The sequence below is a fragment of the Nestor notabilis genome, unplaced genomic scaffold (assembly GCF_000696875.1).
Source record: "Nestor notabilis isolate BGI_N333 unplaced genomic scaffold, ASM69687v1 scaffold2010, whole genome shotgun sequence".
Classification (NCBI taxonomy): Eukaryota; Metazoa; Chordata; class Aves; order Psittaciformes; family Psittacidae; genus Nestor; species Nestor notabilis.
In genome coordinates, this window is record NW_009911371.1 from 242 (window position 1) to 26,653 (window position 26,412).

At 40.9% G+C, this 26,412-nt stretch overlaps 2 protein-coding genes across 2 annotated transcripts in view; one reads left to right on the plus strand and one right to left on the minus strand.

Moving 5' to 3' along the window:
* Nucleotides 1-4,321: 4,321 nt before the first annotated feature.
* Nucleotides 4,322-5,838, plus strand: PRSS35 (protease, serine, 35). The gene has a single exon (XM_010014277.1). The coding sequence runs from the start codon at nucleotides 4,322-4,324 to the stop codon at nucleotides 5,561-5,563; it is 1,242 nt and encodes a 413-aa protein (XP_010012579.1). The 3' UTR covers nucleotides 5,564-5,838.
* An 18,454-nt stretch (nucleotides 5,839-24,292) lies between these two features.
* The window catches only part of SNAP91 (synaptosomal-associated protein, 91kDa), a 70,206-nt gene continuing 68,086 nt past the window's right edge, over nucleotides 24,293-26,412 (minus strand). The window contains exon 29 of the mRNA XM_010014288.1: nucleotides 24,293-25,749. The gene's annotated coding sequence lies outside the window, so the exon portion shown is untranslated. The remainder of the gene's footprint in view (nucleotides 25,750-26,412) is intronic.

A 26,412-nucleotide genomic window follows, 5' to 3' on the forward strand; every position in this document is an offset into this window, starting at 1 on the left:
GGGCAGTGGCGGATAAGGTTAGGGTGATGGTTTCTTCCATCCATGAGATTTCCAAAATTTGTTGTCTGTTTTGCTTTGTGAGAGTAGAGCTGTGAATTCCAGCTTTCAGGCCATTTCAAGAATAAGGCCAAAAGCAGTTAATGGAGCTGGTTAGTGTAACAGCCTTTAATATTTTATGGTCTGAAAATTGCATTTAAAATTACGAAAGCTTAGTTTGAAATGTGCTGACTTTCCTACAGTAAGAAGGAACCCCCAGAGCAGAGGCTACACTGAACAGACCAAGATAAAACGCTGCCAGGTGTCTGGAGACAACTTTTCTTCTGTCTGAGCTACACTGACATGCAAATTAATTTTGGGTAGTCTGAAGAGAAAGGTATTCAAGTTCTTCTTGACCACAGGCCTTCCCCTGAGCATTTGAGATGCGTTTTACTGGAGTAAGGTTATACTGAAAAAAATATTTGAAGGATATTCTGAAAAATTAGGACATGGGTAGGTTTTGTCCTGTGAATACAGAAAGATTTGATTTGGAAGCAAGAAGTGAGAACTTTTAATTGCATGCATATGCCTGGCAGCTGGAATGCCACCAAACAGGGAGTCCTCGCTGTTACCAGCTGGGTTGGAAACTGAAGGAAGAATTTCAATATTTTCATGGAGCTGGGGATCTCTCTCTCTCACTTTCTATTTTCCATCTTATGTCTTCCCTGAAGCAGTCCATCCTACTGTAAAGACAGAGCTGTCTCAAGGCTTCTAATTACTGTAAGCCAACCCAAAATTTGCATGGGAAAGGAGTGAAGGAAAGGAGAAGGCAGAGCAGCTTGGGTTTTGGAGGAAGAGCAGAGAACAGCGTGGCAGAAAGTGTGAGCAACATGTTGAGGGTGGGTTTTTTTGCATCCAGCTTACAAACCTTCTCAGGGCTCCTTCCTCTGGAGGCTGTATGCTCTCTCCCCTTCTGACACCCTGCAAAGGTGTCTTTGCAGCTGTCTACACATTTCTGTCCCTATCTTCTGGCAAGAAGAACCCTCTTGCTGGCAACCTGTACAGGACAATGGCAGCCACTGATGTTGCCTGTGTTTGAAGTTGGCCTTACTTAGACAGTAGAGATGAGGTTAGTAAACAGAGCTTAAGTGCATAGCTGTAAATGACAATGCTGCCTAATAGGACCACTGCTCTGGTTTGTAATGAGAATTACCATTTTTATCAAGTTCCTCAGCTTGGACTTCTTCCAGCTCTGCTGAATTGTAGTTAGTACATTATGAGTAACAAGCGGTTCATTATAAACTATAAAATCTTGGCTTCCAAGACTGCCTTTGTAAGTAGTGAGCACTCAAGTATAGTATTTCAAATGGGAGGCTCCAGTGCCTCTACTGAGGGTTCTGTATTATGGGGTTTTTTTCTTTCTAAGGAGTGGTGGAAGGGAGCTATAGTACTCCACACATTTGCTTGCAGAAAGGCTCCCTATAAAGCAATGTTAGTTGTGGGTCCAACTGGGAAGTCTTCAGCCTTGCAGTGGGATGCCATCAACCCAGACACCTCCAAGAGCTTCTATATGAATTAGCAGTTAGTGAGTGAACTTTCCTTAGGGCTTACAAAATTCAGCTACAGAGGAATATCAAATACCCAGACCATGAGGAAGGGCTAGAAAGGGAGGAGTATTCTAGGAAAGAACATAGAAATTCTTGAGCCTGACAGAAGAATTGGGTTTCTTAATACCTTGTATCTGTTCAGTAGCCATATTAGAACAAAGCAAATTAAAACCAGCTTTTCTGCATTAATATCACATTATTTGTCATCAAACCATGTTAGTTTGTAACAGGCTGAAAATAAAAGAAAGGTGATGCTTCCTCATACAACATGTAGTCAAGCTGTGAATTAGTTGATGTAGAACGTTGTGGGTGCAAAATTTTGTAATGGGTTCAAGGAAAAAACAGGCAACTATGGAAGAGAAAGCCACTGCGGTTTCCTAACACTACAGAAACCACCTCTGGTTTAAAGTCCTTGAGGTGTAACTGGTTGTAAGCTAAGATCCTGTGATGGAGGAGGGACATACATGGTTGCCTTATTCTTGTGCTCTACCCTAGGCATCCACATTTGGCCAGTGTCAGAAATGGGATTTTAGGAGAAGTGGACATTTGGTCAGAAACTTTGTATATAAAAAATAATGTTTAAATATGTGTGTTTCTGCTATAGCAGTAATCTGGGCTGATGCTCAGCTCATGTCCCTCTGCTAAATCGTGCACCTGGGATGACTGTGCTCTGCTTCCAAAACTTTCCGATATCTTTTAGTATGACTGCATACACCCCAGAGCTTAGGTCTGTGCGTCACTATAATCTCCAGATGTCTTATGAAAGCCCACATGTCTCCAAAACCTGAGTTAGCTACTTTAAAGGGTGGATAGCTTTATACTGTATCATAAAATGTTGTTTATGTATGTCCTAGTAAAGTAAACTCTGGGTCAAAACTGGTGTTCCATGCTGGTGAAGGTGAAAAGCATCAAAATCTATGCTAAAAAAACCCCTCCCTCTGAGTCTGGCATCAGAAGTAACAAGCTGTGTTTGAACCATAGCGCTTAGTTAGCTAAAAAGTGGTAATTACTACTTCTTACAGACAAGAACTCTGTCTACATGGTAAAGATGCCTCAAAATTATATGTCATTGATCCATTATTCAGCTTTTAAAGTGGCGTTACTGCTTCTTTTTCCATGTTGCACTCCCCTCTTTTTCATGCTAGATCTTTAGCTAGCTTGTAACCAGGCTGTTTCACTTGATAGCAGTACTCATTCTAAACTAAACTCAAGAAAAGGAAAGTGGTTATCCTTGCCCTGGTTTACACAGCAATTACAACGTAAACCAGAAAGCTCAACCACATGCATATCCTTGAATTTCTTGGATTTAAAAGTGTAATCATAGGCTCTTTCTTCCTGCACGGCTGAGGTTTCCATATAATTGGAGTGGAGGATATGAGAACGGAGTGCAGTTTTCCCAATGGCAGCAGCCAGTAGTTGATTAATGCCACTGACATCACTGCTGCCAAAGGACAAAAATGGTCTTTTCAGTAATGTTTTGAGCTCAGAATCACGGCTCCTGCATTCTGTTTCTGGCTCTGCCGCAGACTTCTAACAATTTTACATTATTTCTGCATATTTCCCAACTACAGATGGGAATAATACTGCTTTTTGTCTTTCCCATTTGAAGTATTAACTCTTTGTGTAGTGCATCACCCCATCTAGGTGGGGCTTTCCACATGTGACCATAAGGCACAGACGACACAGCTCCTGCAGCCTTTGTGGGATCCTGCAGGAAAAAAGCGTGTGATGAGTCAGCAGGCTTGTCCCTCCTACTTAGCTGGGCTTTCCTGCATGTATATAACCAGGATACTCCTCTAGACCAGTACACTTCTTTTCTCACTCACCTGCCCCCTCCAACCTTGGACTTAGAAATTCTCTGACATTCTGAAAGAGATAGAGATACCCATGCAGAGGAAATGAATGAGGTTTTAGTGACCATGGTGCACAGGAAGATACAACATAGCATCTGCAGGAGACCCATGACTTCCTGAGCAGAAGAAGCTGAAAGCATCTAAAATGGGACTTGCTGCCTTGTTTAGGTACCCAAATTGCTCACACCCACACGACATAAACTTTGAGAGCGGAAAGATATCTTTCTAAGTTGGTTCTTTGGGAGAGCAACTAGCAAAGTGCCACTTTCCATAGCAGGCAGCTTCAGAGGTCTTAGCTGGGTGGGTAATGCAGAACTATTGGTGACTTTGGTCACTTAAAGCTGCTGCTTTTTGCCCATTACATAAAAGAGCACAATTGATCTGGTTTCCCAAGGGTTCCTAAGTCTCATGAGCATAGTCTGTCCATCTCTGCCTGAATCCCAACTTTTGAATGTGTCCTTTGAATACCTTGGTGGTTTTCAACCATGTTCTACCTACAACCTGTAGCTATAGAGAAGCAGAAGCATAAAACCGAATCGCATTCCTATGGGATAAATAAACCAAGGTGCTGTACAGAGTGGAATGACTCAGACTACTACCCCACTGAAGGAAAAGCAGGTAAAAGTCAGCTGTTTCCAGCTGTCAGTAGGTAGGATGCTGGCTGGCTCATCTGCACCTATCTTGCTAGAGACCACTGGAAGCATCAGAAATAATACAGGGAGTATCTGAGGCATTTCCATTCTGAGCAGTGTTAAATTCTGTTCCACTGATGTCAGTGCTAATATTGCATGATTGTACTTTTAAGATACTAAGATAACTATGTATATTTCCAAAATGTGTTTTCAAATCTCTCTTTCTTGTTTTAGAAAAAAAAAAATAGATAAAATGGAGCACATGTTACTGCTATTCGTATTTTTCATACCTATATTGGGTCTCACTAATGGAACAGAAACTGAGCAAGATTTTACTTGGCACTTAAAGAAGATTCCCCAGATTGTGAGCGAAAGAACTTTCTCCCTCGAGAGCCCTAAATTCAAAGCAAAAGCCAACTTGGAGCTGAACAGTGTATGTGGAATTGAATGTCAAAGAAAATTGCCGGTGCCAAGCTTGTCTGACTTGAAGGACCTCTTATCCTATGAGACTGTTTTTGAAAATGGCACACGGACCCTGACTGAAGTGAACGTCCTCGGACTAGTGCTTGACCCAGCCAGAAACATCACCACACAAAGGTCTTTGAGAAAGAAGAGGCAGATCTATGGAACAGACAGTAGGTTCAGCATCTATGACAAGCGGTTTATGACCAACTTTCCGTTCAACACAGCTGTGAAGATCTCCACCGGCTGCAGTGGTATTCTCATTTCCCCCAAGCACGTGCTAACAGCTGCCCACTGTCTGCACAACGGCAAGGATTATGTCAAGGGCAGCAAAAGACTGAGGGTGGGCCTGATGAAGACGAAATCCAGAGGCGATGGCAGGAAACGCAAAGGTGCTAGGAGAAGTAGGAGAGAAGTTTCTGCAGCCCAAGAAGATCCTGAAGTTGCCACAGAGCTAAGGCGACAATCCAGAGGCGGTGGGAGAAAGCAGAGGAGATCTGGGAGGAAGCAGGGGACCTCAGACAGCATGCCTTCCTTTCAGTGGACCAGGGTGAAGAGTACCCACATCCCAAAAGGCTGGTTTAAGGGTGTTTCTGGGGATGTCGCCCTGGATTATGATTACGCTGTTCTTGAGCTCAAGCGTCCCCATAAAAGAAAATACATGGAGCTGGGAATCAGCCCAACGATCAAAATGATGCCTGGAAGCATGATCCACTTCTCAGGTTTTGACAATGATCGATCTGGGCAGCTGGTCTATAGATTTTGTAGCATTTCTGATGAGTCCAATGATCTCTTTTACCAGTACTGTGATGCTGAGCCTGGCTCCACCGGGTCTGGCATCTATCTCCGCCTTAAGGAACCAAACAAAAAGAAGTGGAAACGCAAGATCATCGCTGTTTACTCAGGCCATCAGTGGGTGGATGTCAATGGTGAACAGCAGGATTACAATGTAGCAGTAAGAATTACCCCTCTCAAATATGCCCAAATTTGCTTCTGGATACATGGGAATGAGGAGAATTGCACGCAAGGCTGAAGAGAGCTGAACCTGGCTCACTACCACCCGTATTACCACAGAGTGAAAGTCTGCTGCAGCAGTTACTGGAAGAACATCACTCCATGTCAGGATGTTCTTGAACTCAAAGCTCACAAGTAATGTTATGGTGACTTGAGGAATGCTGAATTGCTGGGGGATGGGTAGGATTGTCAAACAAAGTATTTCTAATTGTAATCAACCCTAGATATGCACTTAAAATCCCAAACTGTATTTATGTTTGCGATTCTGATAAATTCCAATCGTTCATGTCAGAAAAAAAATTGCTACACCTGGTTTTTTTTGTGTTGGTTTTTTTTCCCCCCAAAGGGAAGGATTGAAACATCTCAAACTGGTGCTATTAAACAATATCTATTTTTCCAATGGTTTTGCTTTTCTCAGGGTTCTGTTCCCATTCTTTGAATGCAAGTTGTACGTACCGCACATTACCGTTAGTGCAGAATGATCCAGAGAATGGCATGATACCGAGGCATTATTTTGGTATTTTCTTAAAGACCATAGCTCCATGTTGAGAAGCAGCAGTCTAGTTCATGCCTGTTTGTTTGGAAAACTTCATCCTCTGCTTGCTGCAGGAACAATTCCATGGAAATCCCAAATTCTGTAGCTGAGGGTTGGACCTTAAAGAGAAGTTTCACTTCATTGCTCAGTAAAAACAGTGACAAGAAATTAATGAACATAGAAGTTTCCATGTTTGGAGGAAGAAGAAAAAATGTCAGGACATAATTTAATGCCTCTAAATCTCCTTTTAGAAGCTATAGAAGTCTTAAGCACATGCATTTACATTCCAATCAGAATCTGGAAAGCTGTAGGTTTAGTTTCTAGTCAAATGTTTAGCTTTAACACTGGGAGAAGTCACTGACTTCTGAAGTGGCTATTTGACAATCATTTAGAGCTCCAGAGGCGATGATAGATTATTTTGGGTGCTAATCATTTTTGCAGTTTTTATAGAATACTTTTATAAGAGTTCAGCTTCATAGATAGGATAGCATGTGTTAGACTGGGAGCTGGAAAGCAGTATTTCAGTTTTTGCAAAATGTGTAGTTTTAATCTTGTCATATTCAGACTGCACCTCAACATGAGTTATAAGGTTAAACTAAAAATTTCTCCCAGCTAAGATACATGACCTTCTGAGCGGTAGAAGAACTATCCTGTACATTATAACAGATACCTTGCTAGGTAGCAACAGCAGTAGTTAGCAAATAATTTGGTTCAATATGTTTGCTGAACCATATATTTAATGAAAACACAAAGTGAGCTTGACTTTCACACACCTTTAAACACGAATCACCTTTTTAGAAATTGTTTTGATTGCTACAGAAGTCTGTATCTTTTATTTTATATCAAGACTTTGAAGTACACAGGATTGTTATGGTGCGACAATCTAATAACAGAAAATTATGCTGTGTATTTCTGATTGTATCCTTTGGGTTTCCATACTTTTAAGATTATTCACCTCCACAATATTTCAATTTTTTGATCATAACTTTATGCTGACCAAAATGCATTTTCTTCCTGTGTGGAAGAAAAAATATAACAAGATTTTAAAATACTATTTGTTTGTTGGTGTCTTTAAAATATGCTTATAATGGTTTTTGATGAAATAATATAATTTTTAATAATCCACTTTTTTGTAGGTGATTGAAAGTATAAAGCCTGATACTTTGAACATTCAGGCAACTTTGTCATATTATTGCCAAAGCATAAAAATTTAAGACCTGCTTCCATACCATAACTCTAACAATATTTTATTAATTGGAAGAGATCTCACTATTTCTTTTAAAGTAAGCCTTTAGGGGGAACACTTTACTCTTTTTCTTTTTTTTTAAAATAATTTTGTGTGATTGTTTGCAGAAAACTAATAATAATTTTTAAAGTTTAGAAATTAATGTCTAAGATTTTAAGATTATTTTTATTGTTGTTATCTCTATTAAGACATATGGCTCCGCTGACAGTAATTTTAAATCACCTCAGTCCAGTATGTAATACTTTTGCTCTATGCAACAGACCTACAATATTCTTTAATCGGCTCTGTAATGTTTTTCTTAAGTGCCTTCTTCCATAGTCACTGTGACAAATAAGGTACCACGTTGTTAATCCAATATGAGTCAACCTAGGTCCATGGGTTTTGTTACATTGTTGATTTGGGTCCAAAACTGATAAGGTAGCTTAGTAAATTCTTTGTTTTTGTGAGTCTTATTTGGGTGTACTCCTTAGGAGCAGAAATATAATCTATTTCTTTATTAGTCTGGGAATCAGGGACAAGATAAGAATGAAAAATGTTGATGTCAACTTTCAAATTGTCTTATAATAATCAGACATGGTAAATACCTCAGACACAACCTGAAGTTCTCATACCAGGCTGACAATAAATGTTTTGTCCTCAGAGGATAAATATTCAATGCATAGTGCCTCATTTCATTAAAGAGGCTGGCCAGAGCAACATAAAAAATAATCAGACTGTATCTGCATTCAAGTCTCTGTGTCTGAGTGCACATGCACAAACACAGGCAAATACATGGGCTTGTAGAGCATGTGCTGTTTTGACTGTGACGGTGCCTTCAGGCAAGGGCAGGCAGGCAGGCACAAGAAGATACGGACAATATGTTATTCCTGTTGTACCTACATACTGGGCAACATTTCAGTCTGCTACCTGGCCTAACAGAGAAGGAAATGTTTTATGGAGGCATTGTGACTGATTACTACAGGGATTTCTGAAGTAGTTCATAAGTCAAGTACTTACACATAGCCCCAAGAAGTCAATGTCTGTGTGGAGTTCTTGGTACCAGCCACTGCAAATGGGACAAGAATATCTGAGCCATGATTATCTCAGATTTCCTTAAAAAACCTGCAGTCTATGTCTAGTTATCAATGAGAAAATACAAGGAGGGGCTGTTCTTAGCAGATCAGATCTGCTGTTGTCTACGACATCAGCACCAAAGCTTGGTTCCCAGCCCAGAAGGGGACAGAGTGCTTGTGATGTTTCCCCAGAGGATTTTTCCCTCTTTCAAGTACTGGCCTATACGTTGTTTTCATCAGTACTATTGCTTTTCCGTAAGAGTTGCTTTAGTAGATCTTTTTCTTTAAGTCTTTTCCTGGCTTTAGTTAAAAAGAAACTCAGTCAAATCCCTTTTCTGCTAGGGGGCTACTGGCAACCTGCAAAGTTAACCAGTAAATTTCTCCTGGGCCAAAGATAAACCTCATGTACAAACTGTTAATATGCCCAGACCAGCTTCTGGAAGGCATTTGTGCATGCATTGACTTTGGTGCTCTGAGACATATGATGGAAGTCATATCTGCAATGTGAAAAATTAAGCCGAAGTTCGTATTACCTTAATAAAAGGAAAATACAATGTTAGGTAGCAAAATTATTTCTGTTATACAAGGTATAAAGTACCTGATGCTTTAAAAATTGCTTAAATAAACTCCTTGACACAGTTTATAATTTAGCATTCAAATTTTTTCAGATTTACGAGTCTTTATGGAGTATGAATCAGCACAGATTACAGTTTAAGTAAAAAAATATTTCCTCTACATGTGGAGGAGAGGAGCAGCTGGGGAGTTCCTCCTATTCTGCTGATAAAGGATGACCTGGCAGCAGACAGGAATTAGTACAGAAAGAAAGAGCAAGAGAAGTAGGTGGTACTGAAGACTAGGAAGATGGAGGTGGTATGCAAGGGATAAAAAAAGTGTGGAAAGTAACAGATTAAATGGCTGTGAGGTAGCAGAGGGACCTATTGTAAGGAAGAGTAGGCAGCTGGTAAAGGCATAACAGTATAAATTTAGATGTAAAAAATCACAAGTTACATGAACAATCTCCTTTTGCTGTTAAAGATGAGGCTGTTCTTCCCAACCAACAGCACCAAGGAAAGGGCTGTGAGAGGCTCAGGTTCTAGCAGAGACCACTAGTAGGCAGGGGGTTTGACCGTAATCTACAATCCCTGCCCAAAATCATAGGATTATGCTTGTGTTTTGCCAGGGTCCTTGGGAAGCAACAGATCCATGTCCTGGCTGAAAGGCCTGGCAGCATGAACCTCCCAGCACACTGGGTCACCAAGAGTGTAGTGAGTGAAGGGAGTTTCTTTCACTTGAAAGTTTCTCAAACCTGACATTTTATTGGGATTCCAGTAAAGGCTGTTCCCCATTAGGAAAACAAACAAACAAACAAACAAGCCACAAAACCCCACAACCCATCAGTCAACCAAAAAAATCTCAGACTTAGAGCATTTAAATGTTAGCTCCATTTTATGCATGTACCTACAAATTCTAGCCAATAAATTTCTTTCAAATACCTTCACCTTCTGTTTGTGTTTGGTATCTTTGTAGAAATTTTATCAACTGCTTCTAATTTTAGAGCATGGAATACTGCAGATACTTCCATCTACAAATTCCTGGATTAAAGAATGAATGACGGGAAAAAAAGAACCAAAAAAAGAGTATTATTAAATTGAAAGCTTAAAATTGCACACTAATCTCAAAGGATTTGGAAGTATATTTGAGCCCCTGTTGCACCAGCCTTTTGCTCCAAGGGTGAGAAAGCATTTAGGTTAAAAACCTCCAGAGGTAGCTTTGGTGATTCTTTAATGTTCTTAACTTTCTAAAGACTGACAGCAAACTTCAAAAAATGTGGTTTTATAATATTTTTAACTGCACAAAAATGCCAACTTGTTTGGGAAAATAAATGCAATCCTTTGCTATATTAAGATATTATATGATGCACATACCATGTCAATAAATATTTCCTCGTTTTCTTTTCCTCTGTCATGATGTAGTTTGTTAGCTATGGTGGTGTTACACAAACTCCATTCTGTAAATGCTTGTAATAGGCTATCAGTGAATCATCTGGGATGTGCTCTTACAAGATATTAATGTCTCTTTAAATTTGGTCTGGGAAAAAAACTCCCTGCCTTCTCCTGTCTTCAAGATAATTACTCCATGAGCAAATCTGATGAGTGAAAATAAAATTGCTTCAGCAAGGAAATGACTCACAGTCTGTGCCACAACTTATTAATTCTGAAATAAGTAATTAGTTCTGTTTCTGCTTTTAGCTATTGTATTTTCTACCTCAGAGAGCTGTTGAACCAGGCCAAATTAGAAGTTCATAAAATATTATAATCGAGGTCCTCAGTATTATCTTAACTCTGTGCGCTTGAAACTGATGCTAATTTGATCACTGACAGTAAAATGGAGGGACTTTTGGCAAGAACAAGAGCTGCTGGAAATATTTAATGGAAAGTTTAGAAATTATTATAGCAGTGATTAACAGTGTGTCTAATACAAGTGATACTTAACAGGGGTCTGGCAAGGGCTTCCCCGCCAGCTCTGGTGATCCTTACATAGGGGAGGAGTAAGGGCCACAGAGGAATAAATAGGATCAACAGCTTTGTTACCTGGACCAAAGTCCATTTTGGGCTGGTAACAGCATCTAAATGTTTTCATTGCTGGAGTCTATTTTTTGCCACCTTTTGGGAGAATGTCCGGTGCCTGAGAAATGTTTCTCAGCCCGGATCCAGGGAACACAGAGACCTAGGAGTGACAGCTGTGTCCTCTGCAGGCTACTTGGCAGGGATGTGGTTCCTCTGATTCAAGACACATTCCGAGATGTGCTTTGGGTCTCACTTTCCCACGGGCCCTGGGAGACTTGGACCGGCATCCTATCCAAACATCTCATCAGCGTGAAAATGTCCCAATACTGGCCAGTTCCTTCTGCAGGTATCTTCCTCTCGTACTTCCAGTTCCCTTCATCTTTAGCGAATGTTCCAAAGGCCATCACCAAATACCAGCAACCCAATCCCACCAAAGAAGTGGCATCTTATGCTGGTTATTCTGCAGGATTCCTGATGAACTGTTCATTCCTCCTGCTTGGAATATGTCTCTAAGCCCTGAGAGTGGCTTGCCCTTCAGCTGTTATCGCTAAGAAAAAAGATCAGATATACTGGAAAAGCTACACAAATATTTTACAGAGATTGCACCTCTTGGCAATTATGCATACACCACAGTTACTGCAGTTGCTATGGCTCTATTTCTTTTCCATGTGAAAGAGTTTGAAAACATGGGATGAAAATAAGTTGGGCTGGTTTTCAGACAAATTACTCAGCTGCCCTTTGGCTGCAGTTACAGCATTCTCCCACCCCTCCCCTCCAGTTTAATTTGCAACTTTATGGATTAAATGCTGGTTTCAGCTTTGCTAAATCAAAGACAAAAGCAGCCAGGAGACAGCACATGGCAAAGCACCCTTTCTGGCCGTACCCCTCTGTGGGCATTTCGAAGCAGGGCAGGCCCCAGAGGGAGAAGACAAGAGAAGGCAAAAGTGAAGACCGTTATCAACAGCAAAAATGCACAGTGTCTTACTGAATGGAAGAAAACATGATTTCTGTTTTTCCTACAGTGAAAGGTAACTCTAGTTTTTTAAACTCCTTTGACTTCTTGCCTTCTCTTGAATGATTAACTCATCAGCTAAATATTGTTGCCTCTTGTACAGGAATGAATCAACCTGCTCAGTGCTGGGAGTACAACATACCCTCAAATGCCAGTGGGGGCTTCCTCTCCCCCAAACCACACACACACACACACACACAGAAGAATGCTAAGTTACCCCAAGGGGATTGACTAGTAATATGAAAGAAAAGAAAAAATAATTCAGAAAGTAATCTCTAAGACAAGCACCATCTTTTTATTTAATTAAACCAGGGATATTTTTGAAAATACGTATGCATAAAGGCAACAGAGACTTTACGGATATGTGTGGCATATGGGTTTTCCTGCCTCGCTCATTTATGCAGGTCATGGATGCGTTCCAGAGCTGTGGTGAGTTACATGGTGAAAGAACAACCAGTTGCTGGTTATCTATCCCACTATGTCCCCACAGAGGCAGAGATTTATTGCGCTACCAAACTTGTGCTGCTTACTGTGAGTTTGGGCTCAGACCTGGTCTTCTTAAATGATGGGCATGAACAGAAGTTTCCAAGCGCTTTGCCACTGACATTTTAAGTTTTTCTACATTTTGGTGTATGTATCCATGGAGGATGTATGAAGTCAGTTTTAATAATGGTGGGTTGAAACAGTAAGCTCCAACAACCAAACATTGCATCACATTCCTTTCATTTACAATGCTAAATCTTAGAGGGGAAACTTGACCCGTCACATATTATATGTGTTAATTTGTTATAGAGCATTATACACTAGACATTTATGATCTGTAACCAGTTGTTGAGTTTTTTTCTTCTAGAAATAAACAAAAAAGAAGGCAATAGTCAAAAGGGAAAGTAGCTTTGACAATGCTCAATTAGATATGATACTTTATTGCTTTTAAATTAACCTGTTACAACAGTAACATGATCAAGTAATGCTGCTTGTACGACTGACATGCTTGAGTCCTTCACTTCTTGCTTACTGATTTTTTTCTTTACTGTCTGGGACTAAATAAAATCAGGCACCTGTGCAATGACCAATGTGAGATTAGTTTTCTGTCCATACTGCCAAAACAGTGTCCACAAGCTTATAAAAAAGGAATAATGCAGCTGCCACTAATTATATTTTATTACCTTTAAACTGGTAGAGAATTGTCTTTAGGGGCTTATGACTTTGGAAGCAGTTTTTGCTCAGTTATTTTGATGTACAAATCCATGGTACATCACACACACACACACACACACACACACACACAAGAAGGGGCAGCTTTAAGTTCATCTTCAGCTTGCAGGCTCCACAAAGATTGCATTAGCTGTCTCCAGCTACCAGAATAAAAGAAATGGCTTAAAGGAAATGCAGCCAGCAGAGTAGGGGTCAGACATCCCTTGCCCTGTGAATCCCACACCATGCCTTTCCCATCACATAGCGCACACTCCCATCCCACCCTGTCCCATCCAATCCCATTCCCTCCAGGAAAGGAAGCTCCTGGACTGAACTGTTCAGTGCCAGCCATGGCCCGCGCCTGGAGCTACACCAGTGGGAGTGCTTCCTGTAGGGTTCACCTTGGCTCCCCTTGCTCAGTGCCTTGGTTGACCAGAGCATCTTCACAGTCCCACTGTGCCTGTGCTTCACTAGGGTCCTGCCCTTTGGAGCAAGGCTGGTCTCTCTCTCTGTACTTCAGCTATTTTTAATGTGCTGTCTGCTAATTCATTTCGTGCTTCCCTGCCTGTCTTGGGTTCTCTCTGTTGCTAATTCCACCTTTAAATTTTTTTAGTTGCATCTGCTTTGGGGTTTCACCTCATTTTCTACTTAAACGACAACCACCTAACATTAAATAACATAAATAATGCCGAGCCATTGGTGCTGTACAGTGAGGAAGCTGGCTTTCTGTCCAAGAGAAACCACTTCAAAGTGCTATTAAGGTAACACCTGCAAACAAAAAACTAAGGCAAAATCACTGTAAGCAAACCAGTGTTCAGAGCTCCAAAACAATGCATCAAATCTGCAGCCAGCCTTGGGAAATGCTTTCACAAGCTCTGAGTCAGTGCTAACACAGGGTGCCAGCTGAAGGAGCGATCTTGTGACGTCCCTTACAAAATAGCTCTGGGCTGCTCTGACAGTTCCTCAGGCTGCAGATGCTGACTGAAGAAGAGGTCACAGGCTCTGGACCCCAGCAGCAAGCACAGAGTTTAGTCTCCTAGGCACATCATACTCTCCAGGGGAAGCTTTACTTAGCTCCACTGATTTAACTGACTGCAAAAATAACAATAATTTGATGCTATTAATCAAATTATACTAACTGGGCTGTAAAGGGCTCCCATAGCCTCACAAGATCCGCCGGAATAACAGTTTCAAATGAAAAGCCAATGATCCCTGGCAGGGAGATGTGCCTGTGTGGAAGCCACATCTACACAGCATCTGGAGAAATTCGGCAGGCATCTTCTCGGTAGCCGGCTGTGGGTGAGGTTAATCACACCAGTTATTCAAGCCTGCTGCAAAGGCCATGTCTTGTTGCAGCAGCACAGCCTTCTAGGGCTTATCCAAGGGCTAAGCTTGGAAAAGAAAAGCTATAGATGTTGTAGATTAGATAGCAATTCTGCAGCATTTCCTCACATACCATTTGCAAAAGAGAAAATCACAACTCTACAGAAGGGGTAAAGCCTTCATATTCCACTACATACAGTGAAGAGCACCTGCCCTTTTTCACCCTCAATACCCTTAAACAGCATAAATTAAAACCACCTAGAATACTGGAAAGAACTCAGGAAACTCCATGCTTCCTTATATCCCTATACCAGCCCTTTTCATAACATCTCAGGTGGAGCTAGGGCTGTAAGTGCAGCCTGTTTGCCGAGCCCATGCTGGCCCTCGTGTGCTTGTCTCTTGCCACATCACTCAGAGCCCACATACAGTGCCAAAATTAGACAGTCCTGGACAGAGGCGTGCGGTCACGTACTTTTCCAGGCCACAAAGCAGCATTTTTTCCCTTGGCAAAGGCTAATCTTCAAGGCAAGTATTTTTAGACACACAAAAAGTCACATTTCCAGACCTAGAAGCCAGTTCTCTCCCCCTTGTTTGAAAGCAAAATTCTGTAAATTTGGAGACTCGTCTGGCAAGGTCACCATGGAACCAAGCACATCCTGGCAGAAACATGATAAAGATACAGCTCAGAGATACAAGACTGGTAGGAAACAAAGTTATCTATGAAGCAGATAATTGCTAAAATAACTGCAAATTTCACTTCCGTTCCTAAAAAGAAGACTTGACATGGGTTTCTTCTACTACCTATTGACTATGTGCATGGAAAGAAAATTTTCAAGCAGTTAGGTTTTTTGGGGGGTTGTTTTGCTTTGTTGTTATTTTAGTTATTTAGTGTTTATTTACTGTTATTTTAGTCATCCTCCTTTCAGCAGAGGATTTTTTTGGCAGCTTCACTAATTACAGAATTAGGGGTTCAGCGGGAAGTGCTGCACACCCTGGGGCAATCCAAGGATTGTAGCTCTGGCTGGTGATGATGACCAATCTTCTACTGCTGAGAGATTCTTTTGGCAGATACCTAAACAACATTCAGAGATTATGGCCATTAAGACCCACAAAACTTGCCACGAGAACAGAGCAGTTCAGACTTGTGTTATGGCCTGATCCCAGCTGAAGGCTGTATTCTGCTCCTCCCTATTGCTCCTTACACATTCACAGCTTGTGAATGTGGCACAGCTAACAAGGAAAAGAAACCTGTGCTCTGGATCTGTTAATGCTACCACCATCCTTATTCAAGAGACACCTAAAACTCTCCCTTCTGCTATTTCCAGCTACATTCATGGGGAGATTCCCCCAGTTGGACACATTCATCACCCTGCAAGCAGGGACGCAGCTGCTGACCCCCACCTGCACAGTGGGTCATCACACACCAGATGTGCTGCTCCATGTGCTTTTGTATCAACCTCAAACTTGTAACCCAAAAAACCTGCTGATATACCAGCACTGTTCTGGCAAAAACCAGCTAGGGTTACCAAACAAGGGATTTTATGTTTTCCAATCTGTTCACAGCAGCTGTGCTACAAAGAACTTCCAGCTGCAGATTTCAGAGACCCTGCTAAAAATTGGATACCTAGTGTATCATGTGTACATGTATGCAGATATATAAACATATATAGGTGTGTATATATATATATGCATATACATATGTATGGTAGGGTGGTGAATACACTATACTTATATGTAGCTACGTACCGTGTACACATACTAGTATGATTGTAAATGGGATACTCACATAGCAACTGAAGAGAAGCTAATGACACAGTCACAGCATCTGGACCCTGAATTTATGCCCACATACTGCACTGTCTCCTCCCTCACCCCTCCATGACCTGCAGCTGCTTCTTGGTTTTGTCTCTCCTGCCCAGCCCCTGCACAAGCTGCGTGTGGGAGAAACAGAATTTGAGGACCTTGCATTCAAAGGGCTGAGGAAGGATGGACAGTCCTGTCTCCTGCCATCATCTCTGCCATGCGCTGAGTTCTCCCAGGACAACTCCCCATACACACAGATGTCCAACTAGCTGAAAAGCAGGGTGTGGAGAGACATTCGGCCCATGGCCTCCCCCCTCATCTCCCCAAATCTATTCCCTTGCTGAAAAGATTTAGCAGTGCACTGAGTCTTATTAGTGTCACAAAGAGCCTAACAATAATGCTCAATACTGAAATTATTTGAACTGCCAAATTTCTTCCTTTAAAACTTACTTCATCTAAAAACTTCTATTCCTGTTTTTCTCTTTTTTCCCCAAATGGCTACACACTGTGCACAAATGTATGCTGAAGGGCAATTGCTTAAACCACAGCTTTTCAGAAGGGCTTTAAGTGCATAGAGGAGCATAGGCTGACCATGGCCCAATCATTTAATCCTGCTGCATTAATGCCATGCTTGGATCTGTTACTGGAAGCCTGTCTCACAAGCCCTGGGACATGGTATTTGTGCTACGCATGGCCCAGGTGTGCCCTCACTCCACTGCTGTGTCCTGTTTTGGATGCTGCACTTCATACAAGCATGGGCTAGTTGAAGAGAGAGCAGAGAAAATGAAGATTGATCAGATATCTACAAAACTTGACTGGCAAGGATGGACTGAAGACAGAAGGTGTAAGACAGAAAAATGACCGTGGCAACTGTCCAAATATCACCTATGCTGCTGCAAAGAACAAAGGGAGTATCCCCACAGACAGAAGAAATAACAGCTCAATGAGCAGCGAAAGGAATCAGGTAATATAGTAACAGGAGCCTTCTCAGAGTGAAGGTGGTGATGCCCTGCACCGGTATTTGGGAAGGCTGCTTTGTGATTGAGGTCTTTGAGAAAAATCTGTTGGGAATTATACAATTTTGGCTTTAGAGCAGCGGAATAGAATGGATGGCTCTCTATTTTCTGTGACTTCTATCTTACAATCCTGCCCAGCAGTCTTAAAGTGGAAACTTCACGTGCTCTGAATGCATTGCCTTTGCAGTGGAGTGCAGCAAGCTGTGTTGGTCTTGTTTACCTATAGCAGAAAGCCAAATTTTAAGTGAAGCAGTGTGCATAGTTATACTGAACTTTCACATTGCCAATAAAATGCTTTGACCAAGAGAAAAATATTATATTTCACAGGAGACTCTGTTCCAGTACAGCATAGACTGAATCAGCTTAGCTTTTCAATTTGGCTAGGGGAAATGATTTCATTTTAGTTGACTCTCTCCTCCATCTCTGACAGATCTATCAAAATACTGGACTTGACTTGACTTACCAGCTAAAGTTTCCAGCCACTGTGAGTTCAGTCTCAAATGGCAAAGCCTGCTGGAAGCTGAGCTGTACAGCTAGAAGAAGAATATTCTGTAAGCCTGCTGGCTAATTTAAAGGCCATTAAATGGAAGAAACACATCCAGAACAAACTGCACTGTAAACAGCTGACACATGAGACCAGCTACTTAATTTCCAGACAACCACTTGCAATACTATATTGTTAGAAAGCGTTTTACTTAAAAGGTAAGAGCTCTTCCTGCGTGAGCCCCAGAGGAGTAAAGGAACAGCAAAGGCAACACTGTGGATTTGAAATGGGTGATTTTCCTTCCTAACGACAGAAAGTGTCCATGGGATACAGCCTGGCATAGGTATCACTGCAGCTCCCAGGGCTTGCAATTATTTTCTAGTTCTTCATTCCTCTAAAAATTGCTTTTGAATGAAATATAGTCAATTTGCCCATTTCTCAGTATATGGTCCTAATCTAATGAGAGATGGACGTTGTAAGCGATACATTAGCAAATTCTTTGAGGTATTTCTAAAAGCTGTTAAAAGCACAAACAACCCAAATCCAGCCGTCAACATCTGCTGGCAAAATAAAAACAAAAAAAGGAGTTTGTCTGAAAAATCCACAGGTCAGGCTAAATGGCAGAGCGGGATTAGAGTCAATCCTGATGATCAGTCGTGAACCCAAATGTCAAAAGAAGCAAAATATTTTAACAGATATATAAGATACTTTATTACAATAAACATTTGCCAGGATCCTGAAATCCTGGAAACAAAATACTGTATTTGGGTGGGCAGAACAGTGTAACACTTTTCTAAATTACATTTAACTGTACTGATTACATATGTATGTACAGGTATGTACCACAACCTAATGATACATCTTACTAGCCATCAAGAACATAATCTGTCAGGCTGTATTTTAAAATCTTCAGAAGATAAAGACTTCACTCAGAAACCATGAGGTGCACTTTTTCTGGATAACTGAAGAGAACAGGTTCTGGAGAAACCAGGAAAGCTTAAGGAAACATGCAAGTGAGTATTAGATGTCCTCCAGTAACATGGTTATAGAGCTGCTCAGGAGAAATACGTTGACTTAGTAGTAGCTCAGACTAAAAAGTGTGTGGAGCATCACAGAATTATACACACACATTAGTTTTATAATTACCTCTTATAATCCTAAACAATAGCTGAGCATTTAAATAGAAAATCTGCTTACTGTCACTATGTAATTTATTCACACACCTATGAATAAGAATAGTATCTTTTGTATGGTCTCTGTTAATAAATGGGAATCAACTCAATCTAGTCTGTACAAGAAATATGATAATAAGGCAATATCTTGGATTTAAAAATATAAAAGGACGGTTTAGAGAAAAAAAGTAAATTAATTATTAGCCAAATAATTAGCCTTATTTGATTTCACATAGGTTTAAGAAGTTGCTTAAAAGCAGCCCATGCACAAAAGCTGAAGAACTGTTGGATGGTGTGTATGCAATTGGAGTTTATGGAGCTTTTAAGTCAATTAAAAATTAGCTACAGTGTACTGAATGCTGCCTTGCATCTCTCCCTGTCTGGGCCTGGACCATGCATTAGAGAGTAAAACATTTTAGCCATCCTACAGGCATCACAGGCAGTCAAGTATCCTGAGAAAGAAGCAGATTTCCAGCATGAGTTGCGTTGGATCCAGGAGCTCTATAAGCAAATTCTGCATAACCAGATCTTCAATAAAGCATGATGAAGTAAACAGCTAGAGTTCCATCAATCCCATTTCTGAAATGAGAGCACTGTATCAAGCTATGGGAAAGTGTTTCAGTCATGCTGCTGCAAAGGTTGGCAGGAAGAAACACAAAGTGAACTGCAATGCTGGTGGCACAGGACCCAGGCAGCAAGGCAAAGTCTGTAGCTGCCTGCAAATTTATATATATTGAATTGCACATTTTTATTTGTATACTTGATATATATTTAAAATCATGACAGCTCATGACCCACAAAGTGTGGGGCTGAGCAAGGCCCAGTGTGTTTGTACATCCCTGAGCAGCAGGGATGTCAATGAGATACCATTGTGAGGGGGCAGAAGTGTGCTGGGAAGTGGTGATTTCAATACACTGCTGGAAATATCTTCCAAGCACAAAGGGGATGGTGTGCTCTATCCCAAAGGTGTGCTCACAGAAATAGCTCCTACAATTTGTTTCTCCTATAAAAGTGGAAAGATCGAGATCTCCCAAGTGGCTGCAGCCCTGTGAACAACAGAAGATATTTTGTGCACAGGCTCATTAATCAGTAGATTCAAAGATGCTCTAATATCTAAGCCATAATTTGTATAATAAGTTATCTGTACAGTAAACTGGTCTCAATACTACTAATTTTCCCCCATTTCTTCCTTTGCTGATCTACTAAACTTGTTTTTTTCCGTATTTCAAAAGAGAAATGATCTATTCTCCTCCTTGATTCTTTAAAATAAAGTGAAATGTCAAGGTTTTGAAACTGCTCTTTCAGTTGGCTAAAGCCAGTGTAGGATGCTTCCAGCAAGAAAGAATCACTAAAAAGCCTTTTGATTGATCAACCCAGATTGGCAGGGTATAATTACAGACACATCATAGATATATAAAGCATAGTCTTATGATTAACTTTAGAATTTAACTTGTCCTACTCTTGCATTTGAGTAGTGTTAACAAAAAAAATCCCCTTTATTTATACAGACACACTCAAGAGTATGAAATACTGATACTTTTAAAGCCTGGCGTCTGCTTGCACCTGTACCTTGCTCTTGTGTGCAAAATCTGTTTGCTGACATTTAATACCCAAGCTGCAGGCCTGCAGCAATTTACAGGGGTGAAAGCGTGGAGCTGCCTGATCCCTGACGTCACTCGGTACCTGCACTGCTCTATCTCCTACCCCCTCCCTCAATTACAGACAACCTGTGGCCCCAAGAACATGCCATCTATCCCCTCCACCATTCCCCAGTACATCCATCCTAACCCACCTCTCCTTAACCTCCTTTGTAAAGTACTATCCCCACTCCCACACCAGTGGCTTCTTTTCAGGACTGAGTGGGCAAAAGAACAGCCAAGGACTATGGGAAGGAGCAACCTAACATTCTTAAGAGGGCAGGGATGGATTCCTCCTACCCTTTGTGTCAGCGATCTCACCAGCCTCTGCATAGTTATCATTGATAACAACCAACCTGTCTCCAACTACCAGTTTAACTCTGAAAGATTGACTCTGCTTTCCCTCTCATACAAGATCACAGTTCCTCAGATCTTTGCATCTTTACATTAGCTTCATGTGGCACGTGTCTTCAATGTACGTGCTGTTGCATTTAGTGCTATGAAACCTCTGCTTCCAACAGAGGGCAACAGTGCTTTGGCAAGACCTTCAAAAAAGACGCCTACTTCAGGTATTCATGATATTGAGGTAAAATGACAAATCTCTTCCATCATACTAAACTATATTTCAAAGATACTTGTCAAACCACTGCATTCAACCACGAAAATTTGGATGTAGGTGCTTTACAGTGCTGTTGCTGGGTGGACATTCATCAGACCCTTCACCGGTTCCCCTAAACCCCCAGAGAAGAGGTTTGCTCTCCTGAGTCCTTGAAGTGGATGTCACACCATACGTTTCTTCACTTGCTTCAGTTTCTGCTTCTGGTCTGCCACCTCTGCTTACATCCAAAGGCAACTAGTCTTACACCTCTAATTGTGTTCATAGATGTCTTGGGCAACAGAACAAGTATCAGACCTTTGCTGCCCCCATCATTTGCAGAGTTTAATTAAGGGAAAGGGAAGAGGTGGTGAAGCTTAAGGAGGCAAGATCTGGAACAGCAAAAATGGCAGTGCTGCCTGCTTTAAAATACACATAGCCTCTCTCCTTCTGCAATCCCATCTCTGAAATTCTTATTTTGTCCCTTCATTACCACTCAGCGTCTGCCACTTCCCACACTGTTCACAGCACTAGCAATGTAATACATGGAAAAAAGGTTTTCTCGTTTAATAGAATTTCTGATATATTTTATGTTCTAGACGAGCTGGATCACTAACTCCGTGTACATCTTTGTGTCACTGCCTCTACTTTTACCATGGGGAGTTTCAGTTGCCTTTTTCAGGCATTAAATCATTGGGGCTTTTTTTCCCCATGCAGAATAAGTTGCCTGAGCGGACAGCTCTTATTCTGAGGCAAGAGATGGGGAAGGAGGGGCAAAAGCCAAGATTCATGCCAAAAAGACAAAACAATGTGGCTACTGCTATTTCATGAAGTAGATGCTGTCAACCACCAGTTAAGTAGCGCCTTGTATTACTAAAGTCTCAAATGCCTTTACAAAGCAAGTCTCCACACCCCCGACCCCAGCTACAGTTTTTGCTCCAGACTTTCCTGTTTGGTTTTTAAGGCAAGTCTCTAGCCTTTGCAGTTGCTTTACTAAATCTTAAGAATAGAAGTTCAGGTAGCAGCCTGATTTTGCAACCAGCCTGAAATGCAGGATCTCAGAAGACAACAGTAATTTAGTTCTCACCATCCAGGCTTTCCCCGGGTAAACACCAGCAGGAAGCCAGAAGCCCTCAACTCAAGCTACAGTACGTTTTGAAAGGCATACATTATAAAACAGAGCTAAAATTCTCAAATAAAGCTGATTAAAATTAACGACAAATGAATGGGAAAGAGGAGTAGGAGACACTGCTAACCCCAAACATTCAAAACACGAGTCACTTCTGAGGAACAAGTTGGGTTTTCTGTTCAAACCTCTCCACTAAGCTGAGTATTTACCACTCCTTAAGGCACCCAGTTCTTAAGGGAGAGCTACAGAAGTGTCATGTGCTAGAGGTGCCAGCTTCTAAAGAAGCCAGCACACAGAACAGCAAGAGCTTGGGTAAGGGACATATTGGTTGTACAAAACCTGTCCTCCTGGCATGAAAAATGCAGGGAAGGGAGACAGTTTCTTCCTCCCACAGATGGGAACCCTCCTCCCCACCCACTCTTTGTTGTAGCTTGTATTGAGAAGTGGTTAGTCATAGCAGGGCACAGATGCATTTATGCCTGGATGATGAAACTCAGATGATAACAAGAACATGTTCTTTTCTACAGGACAAGAGACAAGCACTTGTTTTCCTTGCAAGCCAGATTTTATAACTCCTCTGTGATATGGAGTACGAGTCACTTTTGTTCAGCCTTACTCAGCACGCTGGAGAAATACACTGATTTACTTCCCACCATGCAAAAGCTTCTTACTTTTCCACCAAGTCTGCTTTCCGTCGAGGCTTCTATTTCCTTACAGGCTATCAAATGCCACACACAGCACAGGCTGCACAGAGCTACTGGCCATGAGATCTATAGAAGAACAAAAAGAGCAAGGTACAAGGGTCGTAGACATAGTTGAAGCTGATGCAGAAAGGTAATTACTGCATGTCAGGGGCATGTGCACAGCAAAGAAAAAGCCGTCACACTTCAGGTTTGGCCCCTTGAAACATGTAGTATTGCGAACTTCCATTTTCAATTCCGTTGCAAGTTCATCATCTTAATTTGAATGAGATACAAACAAACTGGTCTTAATATATGTACATGTTTGGTTATGACTGTCCTCTGAAAATGCTGTCCTTACTTTGAGAGGACACGCACAACATGGTGGTAAGAAGTCAAGCACTCCGTGCATTTGGCAACACGTAGAACATAGGGAGGATGGGCAAAACCATGGTGAGACTTTCTGGGTGTGAAGTTCAGGTTTTCGTGCTCAAATTGTGAGAAAACAGCAATTTGCTGAGCCTTACAGATTTCTAATCCAGAACACCCTGACCCAATAGGGCACTCATCCTAAGGCTGAAACATAAAATCAACTTTTCCAAGGCCAAATTTGATAGATTCAGAATACCAGTGTAGTAGCAAGTAAAAGAAACCCAAATGAATAGCCAAAAAAACTCTCAAGCAATATCACTCCCCGAATAACTGCATAACCTGGTCTTTGAAATGCAATCTATGAAATCCAATTCAAGATTCAAACCTCACGAGAATGTGATCAAGTTGTTTCAAGGTTTTGTTGCTTATAAAGTACTTCAAAGCAGTTGTTGGCATTCAGTACTGCTTCATCATTTTGTTAATAAATCACCTCATACAATTTAGTATATTAAAGTCTTTCTGGTATGAAATGGTTTTTCTTTCATCCTGCCTAAGATGAACCACAGCACAACCAATTTCTGTAGCACCGTAGCTATGCGAGCTCTCAATAAGCTACTGAATAGGATCATAGGAAAGAAATCAGGACCACTATTGTAAACTTTCAGAGTTCCAGTATTATTTTAGTTTAAGGAGATGAACAGTGTTAATGAAGCCTTCTGAGGTGGTGTAAGTCAAACTAGAGAATTTTCCTCTCCCACTCCCCACTTTACCTGTGGCTTTGTGTGGATCTCTTCTGCAATGCTTAAAGAGCAGCAAAAATCATTACCATGGGCAGCAGGCCCAGTGTTGAGATCTATATGCATTTTTCCCCTCTCAAAGTGTACTACTGTGCTCAACACATCTCAATGATCATGAAACTGGCAACAAGATATTTACTTTGATCAAGGTGTTTATTGCATCTCAGAGGACACACATGCACTGGGGTATCTTGTTGGGTTGTTTGGGTTTTTTTTTTCCATTTTTTTTGTATTTTTTTTTAAACTGAAATACAAAGAAGAGCCATTTTGAAATTAGCTTTTTATAGAACTTTCCCATAACAGTGTATGTTATCCCTACAGCAAATTCAGATACAACCACTTTTAATGGTACCATACATAGATTAAATAGTTCATTTGAAAGACTTTAGATGAATATCTTTCCAACCCAATATGCTTTTACAGAGAACTGCCAAGCCACTTGTAACACTGATCAACAGTGACCTCACTGAAGAGTCAAGATCTTACGCCAAGCCATCAGCAGAAACAGTATGAGAACAAATGAAAATTAAAGAAACACAGTATGTACAGTAAAGGGCATGGATCTCTGGATCAGAATTAAATCTAATCACCAATAGTACAAAAGCTACTCACAGCGCATTCGGGGCAATGGAGAAAACACTAGCCTAAGGCGTACACAGGTAAGCACTAAATTAAGAGATGTACATAAGAACTGAACAGAGATGAGTAACATCACCTGTAATGTTTTGACTACAGATATACCAAAGAGTGCTCTCGTATTTGAAATCCCTTCATGCCAGCACAACTATGGTTGCTTTTTCCAACTACATGGAGAGAAATTGACCCTTTATGTATGTTCAGTGCATTTAGCAAGAACTGATAAATATGCCAATTTTAAATGCAAAAACTTAAATAATTAAAATAGATTTTAAAAATAAAACCAGCAATAAATATGGTATTCCTTCAGATATGTTTTTTCATTCTTGGTAAATCATTGAAAAAGTATTTATTTTTTTTTTTAATGGAAGTTTACCTTTATATTACTTTAATTATCTTAACATATACAGTGCCACAAAAATAAAACATTTTTTCCACGACAATTGAGAGTCCTGTGACTGGGAAAAAAGAAAATGTATTCCGCACAATTTCGTAAGTATTTTCCTTACTATCTGGTATTATCACACTATGTTTTGTAACAGATAAAGGAGAAATTGAGTCCTAGGGAAATTTTAGGTGTCCTCAAAAAGTTATATACATTGAAACCTTCAAAAACCACAGACATCGCTCCAAATGGCTCACCAAACAACAGCTGCATAATCTGCCCCTGTGGGATAGGTTCAGAAAAGCACTAGAAGGCATCAGAAACATACATCCATTGTTTAAATTGTAAAACACAAATAACCCGAGTACACAAATTTCGAGAGAGTAGGGATAACAGCTAAGGTAGTACACATTCCTAATGTTCACTTTCACAGCTGTGCTACACGTTTCAGGAGGAAGAGAAAGTCTGAGTAAGCGCTTGGTTTGGTATTGGTGGCTCACTTTGAAACTCTGAGCATCCGTTTGCAGACTCCAAACTCATGTTTTTATCATCAAGTCAGAAAAACTGCAGCTGTGAATACAGAAAATATTAGATGAAAACTGGAATAATAAGTTAGATAAAGCATGCTCTAGAAAGAGCACCAAAACTGCTCCTAACTTCACACTTCAAAGGAGTTGTCATCAGTTTTTAATGAAGCAGTCTTCCCACAAGCAGTTATGAATCTGTCTACTATGAACCCATCGAAACCAGTGAGTCCCAGCAATGAAGGTGCATCTCCACTCCAGGCCATCTACATCAAGTGCCAGGTATACCTCCCCAGGGCTGGAATTTGGAAGACGGGAAAGTGGGACTGGATGGTGCCTGCTAAAGGCAACCTGATCCTGTCCACTGCTGCTAACTGAAGTGCAGAGGGGGCTTAGACCGTGGCTTTGAATTAAGCTACAGGAAGAAAGAGAAGGGACTTAGGATGAAGGTTTTAAAGATATGTAATGATCGTCCTCTCCTCACTTGGCAAATTATTCTAGTCTTAAATATAAAAGGCCTACTTTACTTCTGCATTATTGTTTTTTTATTGGCTTAAGGTTCAATTCAATCCGATTTACCTACTTAGCCATCTTCACATCCTGCTCCAAAACCCTCACAGTAATGGCTTTGCCTTTTTTCCTTCCCTTCTGCAATACTGTTCTTTTACTTCTCCCCCATTCTTTTCTTTTTATTTACTCCTCTGTTCTT

What these genes read in the sequence shown, in the direction of transcription:
- PRSS35 (XM_010014277.1), top strand. Translation starts at nt 4,322, where the DNA reads ATGGAGCACATGTTACTGCTATTCGTATTTTTCATACCTATATTGGGT.